At 39.2% G+C, this 12,120-nt stretch overlaps 1 protein-coding gene across 4 annotated transcripts in view; it reads left to right on the top strand.

Annotated features, from left to right (window-relative positions):
* Positions 1–12,120, top strand: part of cep104 (centrosomal protein 104kDa) — a 67,845-nt gene that overhangs the window by 42,791 nt on the left and 12,934 nt on the right. For all 4 annotated transcript variants that reach the window (XM_018095994.2, XM_018095996.2, XM_012967336.3 and 1 more), the window contains exons 18-20: positions 369–477; positions 3,959–4,097; positions 7,989–8,056. In XM_018095994.2, the coding sequence (XP_017951483.2) occupies positions 369–477; positions 3,959–4,097; positions 7,989–8,056 (316 nt within the window). The remainder of the gene's footprint in view (positions 1–368; positions 478–3,958; positions 4,098–7,988; positions 8,057–12,120) is intronic.

Genomic DNA, 12,120 nt, shown 5'->3' with positions numbered 1-12,120 from the left:
ATACCATCAAGTTGAAGCTAGGAAAACTACCTGCTGCGTTGTGCAAACAATTGGACAATCTGCAAATTTTATTGCTCATGGCGAAAATTTTCAAACCTGTCCTATTGATTTTCTGACCCATGGCGGATTAAATATCGTTAGATGTGTGATTTTTCAGTGCCCACTAACATTACGATAATTGGCGGGTTTGTTGGAAATTGATTGTTAAAGTAAGAAAATATTATTACATGTATGGCCACCTTTAGTGATGTGTGGAACAGTTATGCTATAGATGTGGGTAGGCTGCCATCTAATAGTACAGGCATTGTGAATATTATGCAGAGTTTTGCTGATTCTAATGATTTCATGGCTTCTGCTTATATTTGTAGCCTGTGCATCTTCTGTGGGGAACGAGATGAATCCTTTACAGATGAGGGTTTGGATCTTCATTACTGGAAGAACTGCCCAATGTTAAAGCGATGTGAGCACTGCAAGCAGGTACTGTAAAGCCAATCTGTAGTATTATATTGTGTTGGGTTGAAAACCCCCAACATAGTGTTCTTCCACTTCAGCTTATTATTCCGCTTTTTATTCTTCTTATTCTTAGCGTCCCCCATTTTCTAAACACTACTCCTCCTACAGTTTTAGGGGTACAACACCCAAACTCTCCACACTTCTTCGCCCTTAGCGGAGCAGGCTGCTTGTGCTTTTCTAAGCGATCCTGCAATCTTTTTGTGGCGCTGCTCCGAACACCCCAATTTTCCCATTGACTTTGACAGGGAAGATTTTCAAACTGCTGCCACTCTTACAGCTTTGAAGCTACACTCCCCAAACTTGAATCACATAGTCATGGGGTTAGCCTGAATGAAAATATTATGGTTGTTGGATCCCCAAAAGTGGGCGGAGCTGTGAACAGCCAATCAGATTTTTTCAACCTGCTGCCATTCTCACAGTAATGACGCCAGGGCCCCAAACTTTGCAGAGTTAGGCACCAGGTAACTGTGGTTCAAGGTTAGAAAAAGTGGCTGGAGCCACCAACAGCCAATCAAATTTACCTATTGACTTTCAATGGGGAAATTCAACCTGCTGCCATTCTCACAGTATTAACACCAGGGTCCCCAAACTTTTCACAGTTGGTCACTGGGTGACTACGTACTCAAGGTTAGAAAAAGTGAATGGGGCCGCCCAAAAGCCAATCACATTTCTTTCATTGTTTTCAGTGGGGAAATTTTAACTGCTGCCATTCTCACAGGTTTAATGTCAGGGTCCCCCAAACAGTTTGTCACTGTTCCAAGTTTAGATTTCACCTATAGACTTCATATTTTAAATTTAAACTGCTGCCATTCTTTAAATATTAATACTAAGGTCCCCAAACTTTGCAGAGCTAGTCACCAGGTAACTGCGGCTCAGTTAGAAAAGTGGGCGGAGCCACCAACAGCCAATCAAATTTTAACTATTGATTTTCAATGGGGAAATTCAACCAGCGGCCATTCTCATAGTATTAATGCCAGGGTCACAAGGGGACTGCATTTTTAGATTTTGAAAAGTTGGTGGAGCCACCAACATCCAATCAGACTTGAATTTTTTTTGGTTGAAATTTAAAATGCTGCCTTTCTCACACTATTTATGTCAGGGTTCCAAAACTTTGCACAGTCAGTCACTGGCTGACTACGTATTCAGGGTTAGAACAAGTGGGCGGAGCAACCAACAGCCAATCCATTTCCACCCATTAAATTTCATTGGTTTATATTTAAACTGATGCCATTATTTAAGTATTAATTCCAGGGTTATTAAACTTGCCAAAGTTAGTCACTTGGTATTTGCCGTTCAAAGGTAGAAAAAAGTGGGCGGAGCCACCAACAGCCAAATCACATTTACTTTCAATGGTGAAGTGTAAAATGCTGTCAGTCTCACAATTTGTATGCCTGAGTCCCCAAACTTTGCAAAGTTGGTCACTGGGGGACTGCAGTTTAGAATTTAAAATGCTGCCATTCTCACACTATTTATGCCAGGATGCCCAGTGTTTCTCACTGGGTGACTTCGACTCAAGGTTAGAAAAAGTGGGCACACCCACCAATCACAATTTACCTACTAACTTTTATTGGTTTAAATTTAAACTGCTGCCATTCTTTAATTATTAATCCCAGGGTCCCTAAACTTTGCAGAGTTAGTCACTGGGTAACTGCAGTTCCAGGTTAGAAAAAGGAGGCGGAGCCACCAACCACCAATCAGATGTCACTCGTTGACTTTCAGTGGGGAAATTTAAATTGCTGCCATTCAGACACTATTAAAACCAGGGTCCCCAAATGTTTCACAGTGGTTTTTACTATATAACTGTGGGTCCAAGTTTAGGAAAAAGTGGGCGGAGCCAACAAGAGATCATTTAGTGACTTCACGTTTTTCAACCCAACATGAAGTTTGTTCTCAATCTTCCCTTTATAGTTTGCTCTGTTTTTTTACTTAGTAGACATAAATGGCAGTGCTGATAATACAGGCTAAATAGACTTACAAAATTACCCCAAAATGGGCATAAGGGCCTCTGCCCGTACTATCCCTCTGCATTCCCTTGTCTCCTTAACCCGCTGATAATGAGATAAATAAACATAAGGTGTGACTGCACTGCTATATGTTATATTCATGCTCAAACTCAAACATGCTCATGCTCAAACAGAGACAAAATACATGTCCCAAAAAAAAATGAATGATGATATGAGGTTGTCTGTCTGTTATACTTTTATACATTACAGACAGAAAGCAAAAAGGTCCTTGCAAGTTCTGGCTTTTTAAATTGAGCTTTAAAGTATTAGGCACAAAGCAGAATAAAAGAGAACTAAAACTGAACTAAAGAAGTAGGGCAGAAATGTTGTACATTATGTCTTGGGCTTCTGTACCAGCCCAAGGCAACCACTTCAGCAGGAAAGATCTGCACCTCCAGAAATGCCCCAGTAGCTCCCCATCTTTTCTGCTGATTCACTGCACATGCTCTGTGCTGCTGTCACTTACTGAGCTTAAGGACAGAAGCCTGGAACCTCCCCATGAGCATGAAAAGACTCCATCCCTGCTAACGGTAAAACTGCCATATTCATAAAAGAAAATAAATAATACTCTTTAATCACATTATTTTGTTCAGTCAAGGAAATGAGCATTACTGGTGAAAAATGTGGACACTTCATCAGTACAGGTATGGGACCTGTTATTCAGAATGCTCTGAACCTGGGGTTTTCCGGAAAAGGGATCTTTCCGTAATTTGGATCTCTATAACTGCTATAAATCATTCAAATATTCAATAAACCCAATTGGATTGTTTTGCCTCCAATAAGGATTAATTATATCTTAGTTGGGATCAAGTACAAGTTACTGTTTTATAATTACAGAGAAAAAGGAAATTTTTACAAATTAGAATTATTTGCTTATAATTGAGTCTGTGGGAGATGGCCTTTCCGTAACTCAGAACTTTCTGGGTAACGGGTATCCAGAAAAGGGATCCCATACCTGTACAAGGAAATGGCGGTAACTGGACTACATAATAGGCTTCAGTTTGTTGTCAGTACCAACATGCAATAGTGGTTTAGAGAAGAGTCAGGAGGTGGCCCACTATTGAAGTTTTGAGCTGGTATTAGGCAGGCCAGGAAGATCTATCTGCCAGTCTCCTCTAAAGTTAAATAATCAGTTATAATAAATCATAGTTCAGATAATAGCTGACATTTTACATAATCAGACACAACCTTGTCATAATTTTACTTAAGTGTTTGTGAATAATGAGGACTTCATAAAAATCAAGTGGTTATTCTTTGGTATAGTATGCCGGTTGTTGTGCATTCAGCTAAGAAATCCTATCTTCAATCACTCATGAAGAGGCTTTCCTTTAAGTTTGAACAGACTGGGGTTTCTAGTTCAGCAGATTTCTCTTTACTGTTGTGTTGAATTTATGATTTTCACTTGTAAATGACATCCTATTTGTTCAATCCTTTTTAACCAGGTTGTAGAGATTGCCAGTCTGACAGATCATCTGTTGACTGAATGTGATCAGAAAGATTCTTTTGGCAAATGCCAACGATGTTCTGAAGCAATTCCGAAAGATGTGCTACTGGAGCATGTAAAAGCGAAGAGCTGTAATGGTAAGTAGGGAAACCAATCTATGCTTTTTCACAGGCTGCATTGAGAAGTCAGTATTAACTTATATCAGTGTGGTACTCCTGTACTAAGCACAATTCTGCAGGAACATTTGAGGGAATAGTTACCTTTTGACAGAATACAGTAAATCTGTTTAATAAGGATTCCAACTTAAATTGATTGGACATTTTTAAGGAAGTGATGGAATTTCAGCTAGCTTACCCTTTTAGCACTTAAATGTCCTGAATCACAGGTCCCTATATCTTTGTATCACATTTCTTTCCTGAACTTTAAATCTTAAAACAGGAGACTTGGTTGAAGAAAAGTTTTGTATGTAACACCATGCCAACCTGAGTATATGTTATATTGGCTTGTGCAACAACAAATTATTTTTTGTAATTTTTAAATAAACAGAGCGTGGAGGTTAACACATCCTGGCTTGCTTAGTACAATCTTCCCAATATTTCCAGCAGATGAGGGGTTGAAACAGAAAGGCTTGCCATGAGGGGCACTTGTGAGTTGTTTACATAGACGCAGACACATAGCAAGCCCATCACAAAATCCATCTTTTCACACAGTGTTAAGGAACGCTACATTTGTTTAAATGTTGATTTCTGTGTATTTGTCGTATGGGGAAATATTAAGAAATAAATGTGCACTTATATTTTTTATTACAGGGCTTCCATAGGTTTTTACTGACTTTTCTCAGCCTAGTCAGCAAGTCTGCCCATTTGAAATTAAAAATCCTGGCAGAATGCAAAGGATTGGGGTGTGGCCTAGCTAAAATGACCTGTTACAAAATCATCTCCTGCATGACCTGATATTAGGGATGTGGTCAGGTGGAAGTAACTAAGAAATTAGATAAACTAAGTGTGAACTTTTGCTAAGGCTAATGCCAGACGTGGCGTTTGGCGTAAATTTTCGGCAAGCCGAAAATATCGCCGTACGCCTCCTACCTGTGCCTGCACCCGGATGAATGAAATACTCAGCTGCAGGCACATGTAGCCGATATCCACCAAAAATTTGAGACTTCATATGTTTGGCGGATATCGGCTACATGTGCCTGCACCCGAGCGTATTTCATTCATCCGGGTGCAGGCACAGGTAGGAAGCACATAACGATATTTTCGGCAAGCTATTTTCAACTTGCCGAAAATATACGCCAAACGCCACATCTGGCATTAGCCTTACGGCACAAATGGAAGATACAATGAAAATTAGCCCAGGACTCACTTGAATACAGGCCAGTTTATTAAGCCACAGATTGGGTTGTGCAGCAAACTCTAGGGTCACTCCATCTTCATTGTATGCATGATACAGGTATATGGTGATGCTTAGCTGTGTATCAGGAAACCAAGGCAGTGCTAAAGATTATATGAAAAGGAGTGTGATCTTGATACTCACGTGATGGCTAATCGTCAGAAAAGAAATGCTAGTGGCCATCCAATAATGCCTCTTTACTTTGCTTGCATCCGCCTGTCATATTCAAGTTTGATAGCCTAGCACTGGGGAGCATATAAAGCGTTAAAACTATGACATTCTCCAGACTTTAAATCTGTTTTTGTATAAACCATTCTGGCTCTTTGTGATTACATTATAAATGATAGTAAATTTGTCATCAGATTCTGAGAAATGCTTGGGCCATAAAAAATTCTGTTCTGAATACGGGCTCAGCAGCAGTTATTCCAGGTCACACTGACTCCAGAATTACAGTTAGTATCCTGCTAACTCAGCTGCTATGTGGCTGACATGATTAAGAAAGACAGTTATGGACTTTTATAACCATCTGAGATGTCTTAAACATTAATAAGTAATGATAGGCTGATAGTCTGCCGATAATCTCACTTATTCTGCACGAGAGCTAATGGAAGAAGCAGTTAACACATTGCCGCAGCCTCTAATAGGCCTGTCATTTGGTTCTTTTCATGTGGCCTAAGTACTGTCCATGAATCATTATGTCCACACTGAAAGCCATAAAATAAGCACACCAAAGCCAAGTTAGCTACAAGTTTGCCTACAGCTGGCAGGAGAATTTACCCCCACACCCTGGAGTTTTTCCACATCCTTTACAGTTAGCATAGGCGTGTGCTAAACACTCTTCCCTGAGAGTTCCCTGATGTTATTACTGGTCAATAGATTGAATTCCAATTCCTTACAGTTTTTTTGTGACACAATTCACAGAGGCCTGGGTGCGTCCATATACAGAAAGTGTCTCCACCAGCTGCGCTTCTTTCTGTAAGGAGTGGCCCAACTGCTGCTAATTGAGACACCCAGTAAGTTGGTTGTCTTTGGTTATGTCTACCCATTTTGAATTAAAGGCAAAGTTCACTTAATAAAGAATATTTGGACTTCAATAATTATTTACTTTTGTTGTACTATTTTTTCATTATGTACCTTTTCTGGTTTAATTACTAAACATGCATCTGGGCAGTGGTTTATAAGACAAATTTAAAGATAAATAGGGACGATAAGTTATACAGGTATGGGATTATTTCTATTATCCAGAAAGCTCAGGACCAGGGGTTTTCCGGATAAGGGATTTTTCCGTAATTTGGATCTCCAAATAAGTCTACAAAAAATCATTTAAACATTAATTAAACTCAATTGGCTTATTTTGCCTCCAGTAAGGATTAATTATATCTTAGTTGGGATCAAGTACAAGGTACTGTTTTATTATTACAGAGAAAAAGGAAATCACTTTTAAAAATCTGAATTATTTTCTTATAATGGAGTCTATGGAAAATGGCCTTCCCGTAATTCGGAACTTTCTGGATAACTGGTTTCCAGTTTACTAACATTAGGGTTTTTTTCAACAAATCATGGTTTTTTTTTTTTGCTCTAAAACTTAAATTCTTTTTTTTTTTTTTTTTTTTTTTAAAAACACCATTTATTATGCACAAAAACCGAGACAAATCCGAAAGTGTTTTGTGTGTTTTTTCCACGTTTTTATTCCCATTAATGCTTTTTCTATTCAGATCTTTTAATAAATGACTAGACATTCATGGTTTTAGTGGAAATGAGTTTAGTAAGGTTTCAAAAACTGTAAAACAAAAATGACAATGTTAATAAATGGGCCTCAACCAGTTCTGGATTATGTGTATGCATTACGACTTTTCATGTGCTGTGGTGCCTTAATGTGTCCAGGCTTGTAGCTTAGAACACTGGTGTTGGCCCTGGAAAACTGCAAAAAAATATTGAATTGTGTTACTTTTAGTGTATTATTTTAAGTACAAATAATCTATATTTTTTGTTATTTTCTAAGCTAAACAGGGAAATTGAAGCTACTCCATGCTTGGTCCTTCCAAGGTATATAATTAGATTTCTAGCACACAGGTAATGCCACTGCAAAATGGACTTTTGTTTCCATTGCAAGAACCAGACATGGTGCAGTCCAGTGCATTGAACTCATGTTAAAACCGGGCATACTGTCCCTTTAAGAATCCACCTCTGAATTGTCTACTGTTTGTAAATGAGCCCTTTTACATTTTCAGACAATACAGAGCAGATAAATCAAAATGTGAGATTAGAGCTCACAACTGGAAAATGTATGCACTCCTATGGGAGTTTATTCCTATGGGATTTTTACAAACATATTTATCAAAAGGTGAAAGTTAGATTTCACTTTTTGATAAATAAGCTTCTAAAAATCCCATAGGAATGAATAGGAAGTGGGTGAATTTTCCCCAATTGTTTTGACTTCCAGCAAAACTCCTAATGTGCCATAGACTATATTGTGTGCTTTGCTTTGTCTGATGTATTCTTTAGCTCAGTCACATTTCACAATTTGGTTAGATTTTATTAAAATCTATTGTTAATTAAAAACTACAATAATTACTATTCTGAAGTCCAGGGTTGCTGCTTGTTTTAACTCAGCTTGTTTCACTTAATATTTGCAGCTGCAAAAGGAGAAAAGGTGGCAAATCATTGTCCATTATGCCATGAAAACTTTAGCCCAGGAGAAGAGGTATGATAACATGTAATGAATGCTGGGAAATTGGGGGCTTATGGGACAAACACTCCGAAAATGTATTTGTTTATCACTCCTGATCTTTTGTTGCAGTGCTGTTATTTTACAGGGTCACTCATCTTAAGAAAGCAAACATTCAGGCCTAGGTACTGATGAAATAAACCAGCAGTTTCCAAATTGACAATATTTAATTTAATTTAGACCTCGCTATAAATTCAGAGAAAGAAAATGCACAAAGGACACACATGGTGTTTTCTCTGCAAGCAGACACAATATCAGTGCAAACTGTCTGTAGCGTAAAATAAACAACTGTCTGACCCTTTGCACACAGGATGGGTTTTGGCCAAAAAAATGCAACATAATGTTTTTTTAAATTTAGTGTGCATTTTCGAGAGGAGAGATAGATGTCATTTATGTCAATGCTTGCAGATACATGGAGGTTCAACATGGTATTGGCGTTTTTTCCACCAGCATTGTTTTGGAGAAAAACGCCATGTATTCGTGGCTATAGTAGCCTGTGAAATCTAAAAACTTCTGTCTAAAGGTAGCGGTTAGTATCAAATGACCTGTAGGGTGTGCATTTTATTTAGCTGTAGCCCTCTCCCCAATGCTTTTTAGTGTGTCTGGTTAAGTAGAGGTTGACTTCCCCTTGTGCAGTGCCTGTATGTAGAGCTTCATTGTGATCTTTAAACACCGCCAGTTTGTTGTGCATAAGATAAATCCTTGTTCCCTGCTTTGGCCGTTCCCCTGGAAGCAAAGGAAATAGCTAAGGGCATATGTGGCTGCTTTGTTTGTGTAGCTGTAGGTTTCTTTAACAGCAACCTGGGGGTTACAATTATTTCACAAAGCCATTCGTTGTTACTGTTTTTCTACTATCCCATCAGAATGCTCCATTTGCAGAGCAGACAAAAAGCTGCATATGTAATTCATTAGTCATTTTACTTCGTTCCAAAGTATATTTGGAAATAACTATTATACAGAATATTTCAACATTTTATTTGCTGTTATGGGTAGGTAAATGCTAATTTTGAAGCTGATCTATTGTGCTGCAAAAAAAATGTCTGCTTCAGACCTGCTTTTACTGGGGCTGCATAATGATGCCCTTTGGTGCCCTGAAACAAACTGCATCTATGGGATTCAGAATATTATCCATTATATTCCCCCAGTATGTTGTGTTATTACTTATGCATAAATACTATGTAACACCAAGTAGCACTGACACTATGTTGTGTTATTACTTATGCATAAATACTATGTAACAACAAATAGCACCTACACTTTGTAGGACTGTATTATACCCACAAATGGGCACACCCTTGGTAAGCCTAAGGCCTCTGGTGTACAACTCCAGATCATGTAATGGGCTGGAGCGACTACTGACAAAACCAGCATTTGGCTCATGATACACATGAATTACTGTATTCCTGGCAGATTCTAATCCTTTATGCTTGTGGGGTGGAAGAAGTGTCATGTTCTATCTGTACTTCGGCTGTTTGCTAGGTTTTCTCTTATTTATGAGACTTTTGATTTACTGCATGTTTCAAGGGGGTAATGGTGGTGGCTCCAATAGAACACTATCTCCCCTCACCTGTAATAGGTAGTTGAAGCAATTATAAATGCTACAGCACAGTATTTGAAATTGTGGAAAAAATACAAGCAGTTGTCCTCTTGCAACTGTTATGCTGACTACAATCACCCTAAAACCAAGGCATCTCTAAAACCATTTTCTACTGCATTTACTGAATATAAAATTGGTAGTCACATACCACTTAAGCTGGTCATACACTGAAAGATCCCCTCATTTCCCCACATAACATTTCCTGTTTTACTTCACCATGCATGCCATGTCCTGGCTTAGTTAAAGGAAGTTCTAAATTCTCATTTCACCCAGTTCATAGGCCAGATTAATGTTATGTACCCAGGTATGTTTGTGCTTGTGTAAGCTCCATAACAGTTTGTGTGCGAACACAACGCCTTATAGGAGCAAGTCGGGGCAAGGGTGGTGGGGAAGCTATTATTATGTATTATTATTATTACAGAGACCATAATGGTGCCCTCCACTAACAAAAACCTGGGTGCAGGAGCCGTTTAAACCAAAATATTGCAAAAGTAATGTTAGCACACACAGGATTTATTATAAGTATAAAAAAATCAATATTTATTGAAAAAGCAAAGAAAGGAACATTGCAAACCTCAACGTTTCAGTCCCCCACCGGGACTTTCGTCAGGAGGCAAAAATGAAGCAATTACAAACATATCCCACCACCTTCGGAGAGAGAAATAAGATGCTAGAGAGAAACACAGTAGCACGATAAATCAGGTAATAGGGGAAATGAACAAGGGAGATCCAACTGGGAATAATAAACTGGTTACACAATGTTACAGTATGTCTAAATAGCAGATGCTATCGTATAAGCAGAATCATGCATTCAAACCAATCTGAAACATAGAGAGAAACCCCCAATATTGCAAATAGAGGATAGATTACAATTTAATGGGTTCAAATAAAACACCCCAAGGGCAAGGTTTCATTTAGTCCACGTGGTGAAACAGAGTCCAGGTGGTGTATCCAGCACCATTCCCTCTGTAATAAAGCTACATTTCTGTCGCCACCCCTGTCTAGGGGGGGTTGAAAGTCAATAGCCATGCACCGAAAGGAGGGTAAGGTATGGCCCATTTTAAGAAAGTGCCTACATACTTCTTTTAAAGCCTTACTGATTGCTGATCAGTGGTTGCCAATTCATTCTCTTAGAGTTGTAATTGTTTTGCCCACATAATATAATCCACATGGGCATACAATAATATATATATATAACAAAAGAAGAAGTACATGTTAGTCTATGATGGATTTTGTATCTCTTACCCATGTGTGGGTGTGAAAAATCTACACCGGTCAGCATGCACCGGCATGTAACACATCCAGGGCATTTGTAGCATCCAGGTTTTAGTGGTATTGATAACCACATTGAGCTGTCCTTATCCCGATCTTTTGAAAAATCTGTCCAAACCAGTGTGTCTCTAAGGCTTCTGTTGCGTCTGTAGCCGAGTACCGGACGTGAAGCTTGGTAGAGGGAGAGGCATTGACCAATTATTATTGATAGCCCATTTCAGTTTGTTTGATGCTGAGCTATACATGGTGGTGAAGACCAGAGGTAGTTCCTTGGTTTCTTTCTTGGGCCGGGGTTGTAGTAGATCTTCCTGTTTATATTTGAGCGCTTTAGCTAGTTGATTGTAAAGTGTCTGTTCGTTGTACCCCCTAAGTAGGAATCTGTCAAAGGCCTCCTTGAGTTGGTCTTGTGCTGTCCTGAGGTCACTGTTGTTTTTAATGATGCGCAGAAACTGGGAATACGGGATCCCCCTGATGGTGGCTGGTGGGTGAAAACTAGCAGCATGCAAAATTGTATTTCTATCCCAGTGCCCAGTTTGTCCCCTACCCTAAATATCTGGAGGTCCAGAAAATCAATCACATCAGGGTCAAAAGTCATGGTCCGTTTTATAGGGGAATCTAATTCCTCCAGTGTTTTGTGAATGCCACAAAAGTAGAAGGTCATCAATGTAGCGTTGGTATAACAATAAATGGGGTCCTGCCAGGGGTCTAATGTGGTCCTGCTCAAATTCCAGCATAAACAAGTTGGCATAAGAAGGAGCTAATGCACTACCCATTGCAGTGCCCATCAGCTGTAAGAAGAATGTGTTTTCAAACCTAAAGTAGTTGTGGGTCAGGACTAGTTCTAAAAGTTCTAGGAGAAAACCTGTGGGTATTCATTTGTCTGGGCGTCCCTCTAGTGCCCTCCTACAATAGAGCCCAGGTCCCTAATATGTGTGGAATCTTGTGTATATGATGGCATAGTTCTGACCAATGGTTGTAAAAAGGAGTCAATAAAGCATGCAATGGGCTTGTATAGGGAACCAACTGCCGAGATAATGGGTCTGTGAGGAGGGGCAGGGGTAGATTTATGGATTTTTGGTAGTGTATAGATTATTGGAATATGTGGGAACTCAGAGACTAAATATTGGTATAGGTCTTGGTCAAGCCAGCCAGCTTGTAGTGCCATAGTGAG

This window comes from Xenopus tropicalis, chromosome 7, assembly GCF_000004195.4.
Source record: "Xenopus tropicalis strain Nigerian chromosome 7, UCB_Xtro_10.0, whole genome shotgun sequence".
Classification (NCBI taxonomy): domain Eukaryota; kingdom Metazoa; phylum Chordata; class Amphibia; order Anura; family Pipidae; genus Xenopus; species Xenopus tropicalis.
Note: the sequence above shows the minus strand (reverse complement) of the source record. Positions and strands in the feature narration are given on the sequence as shown.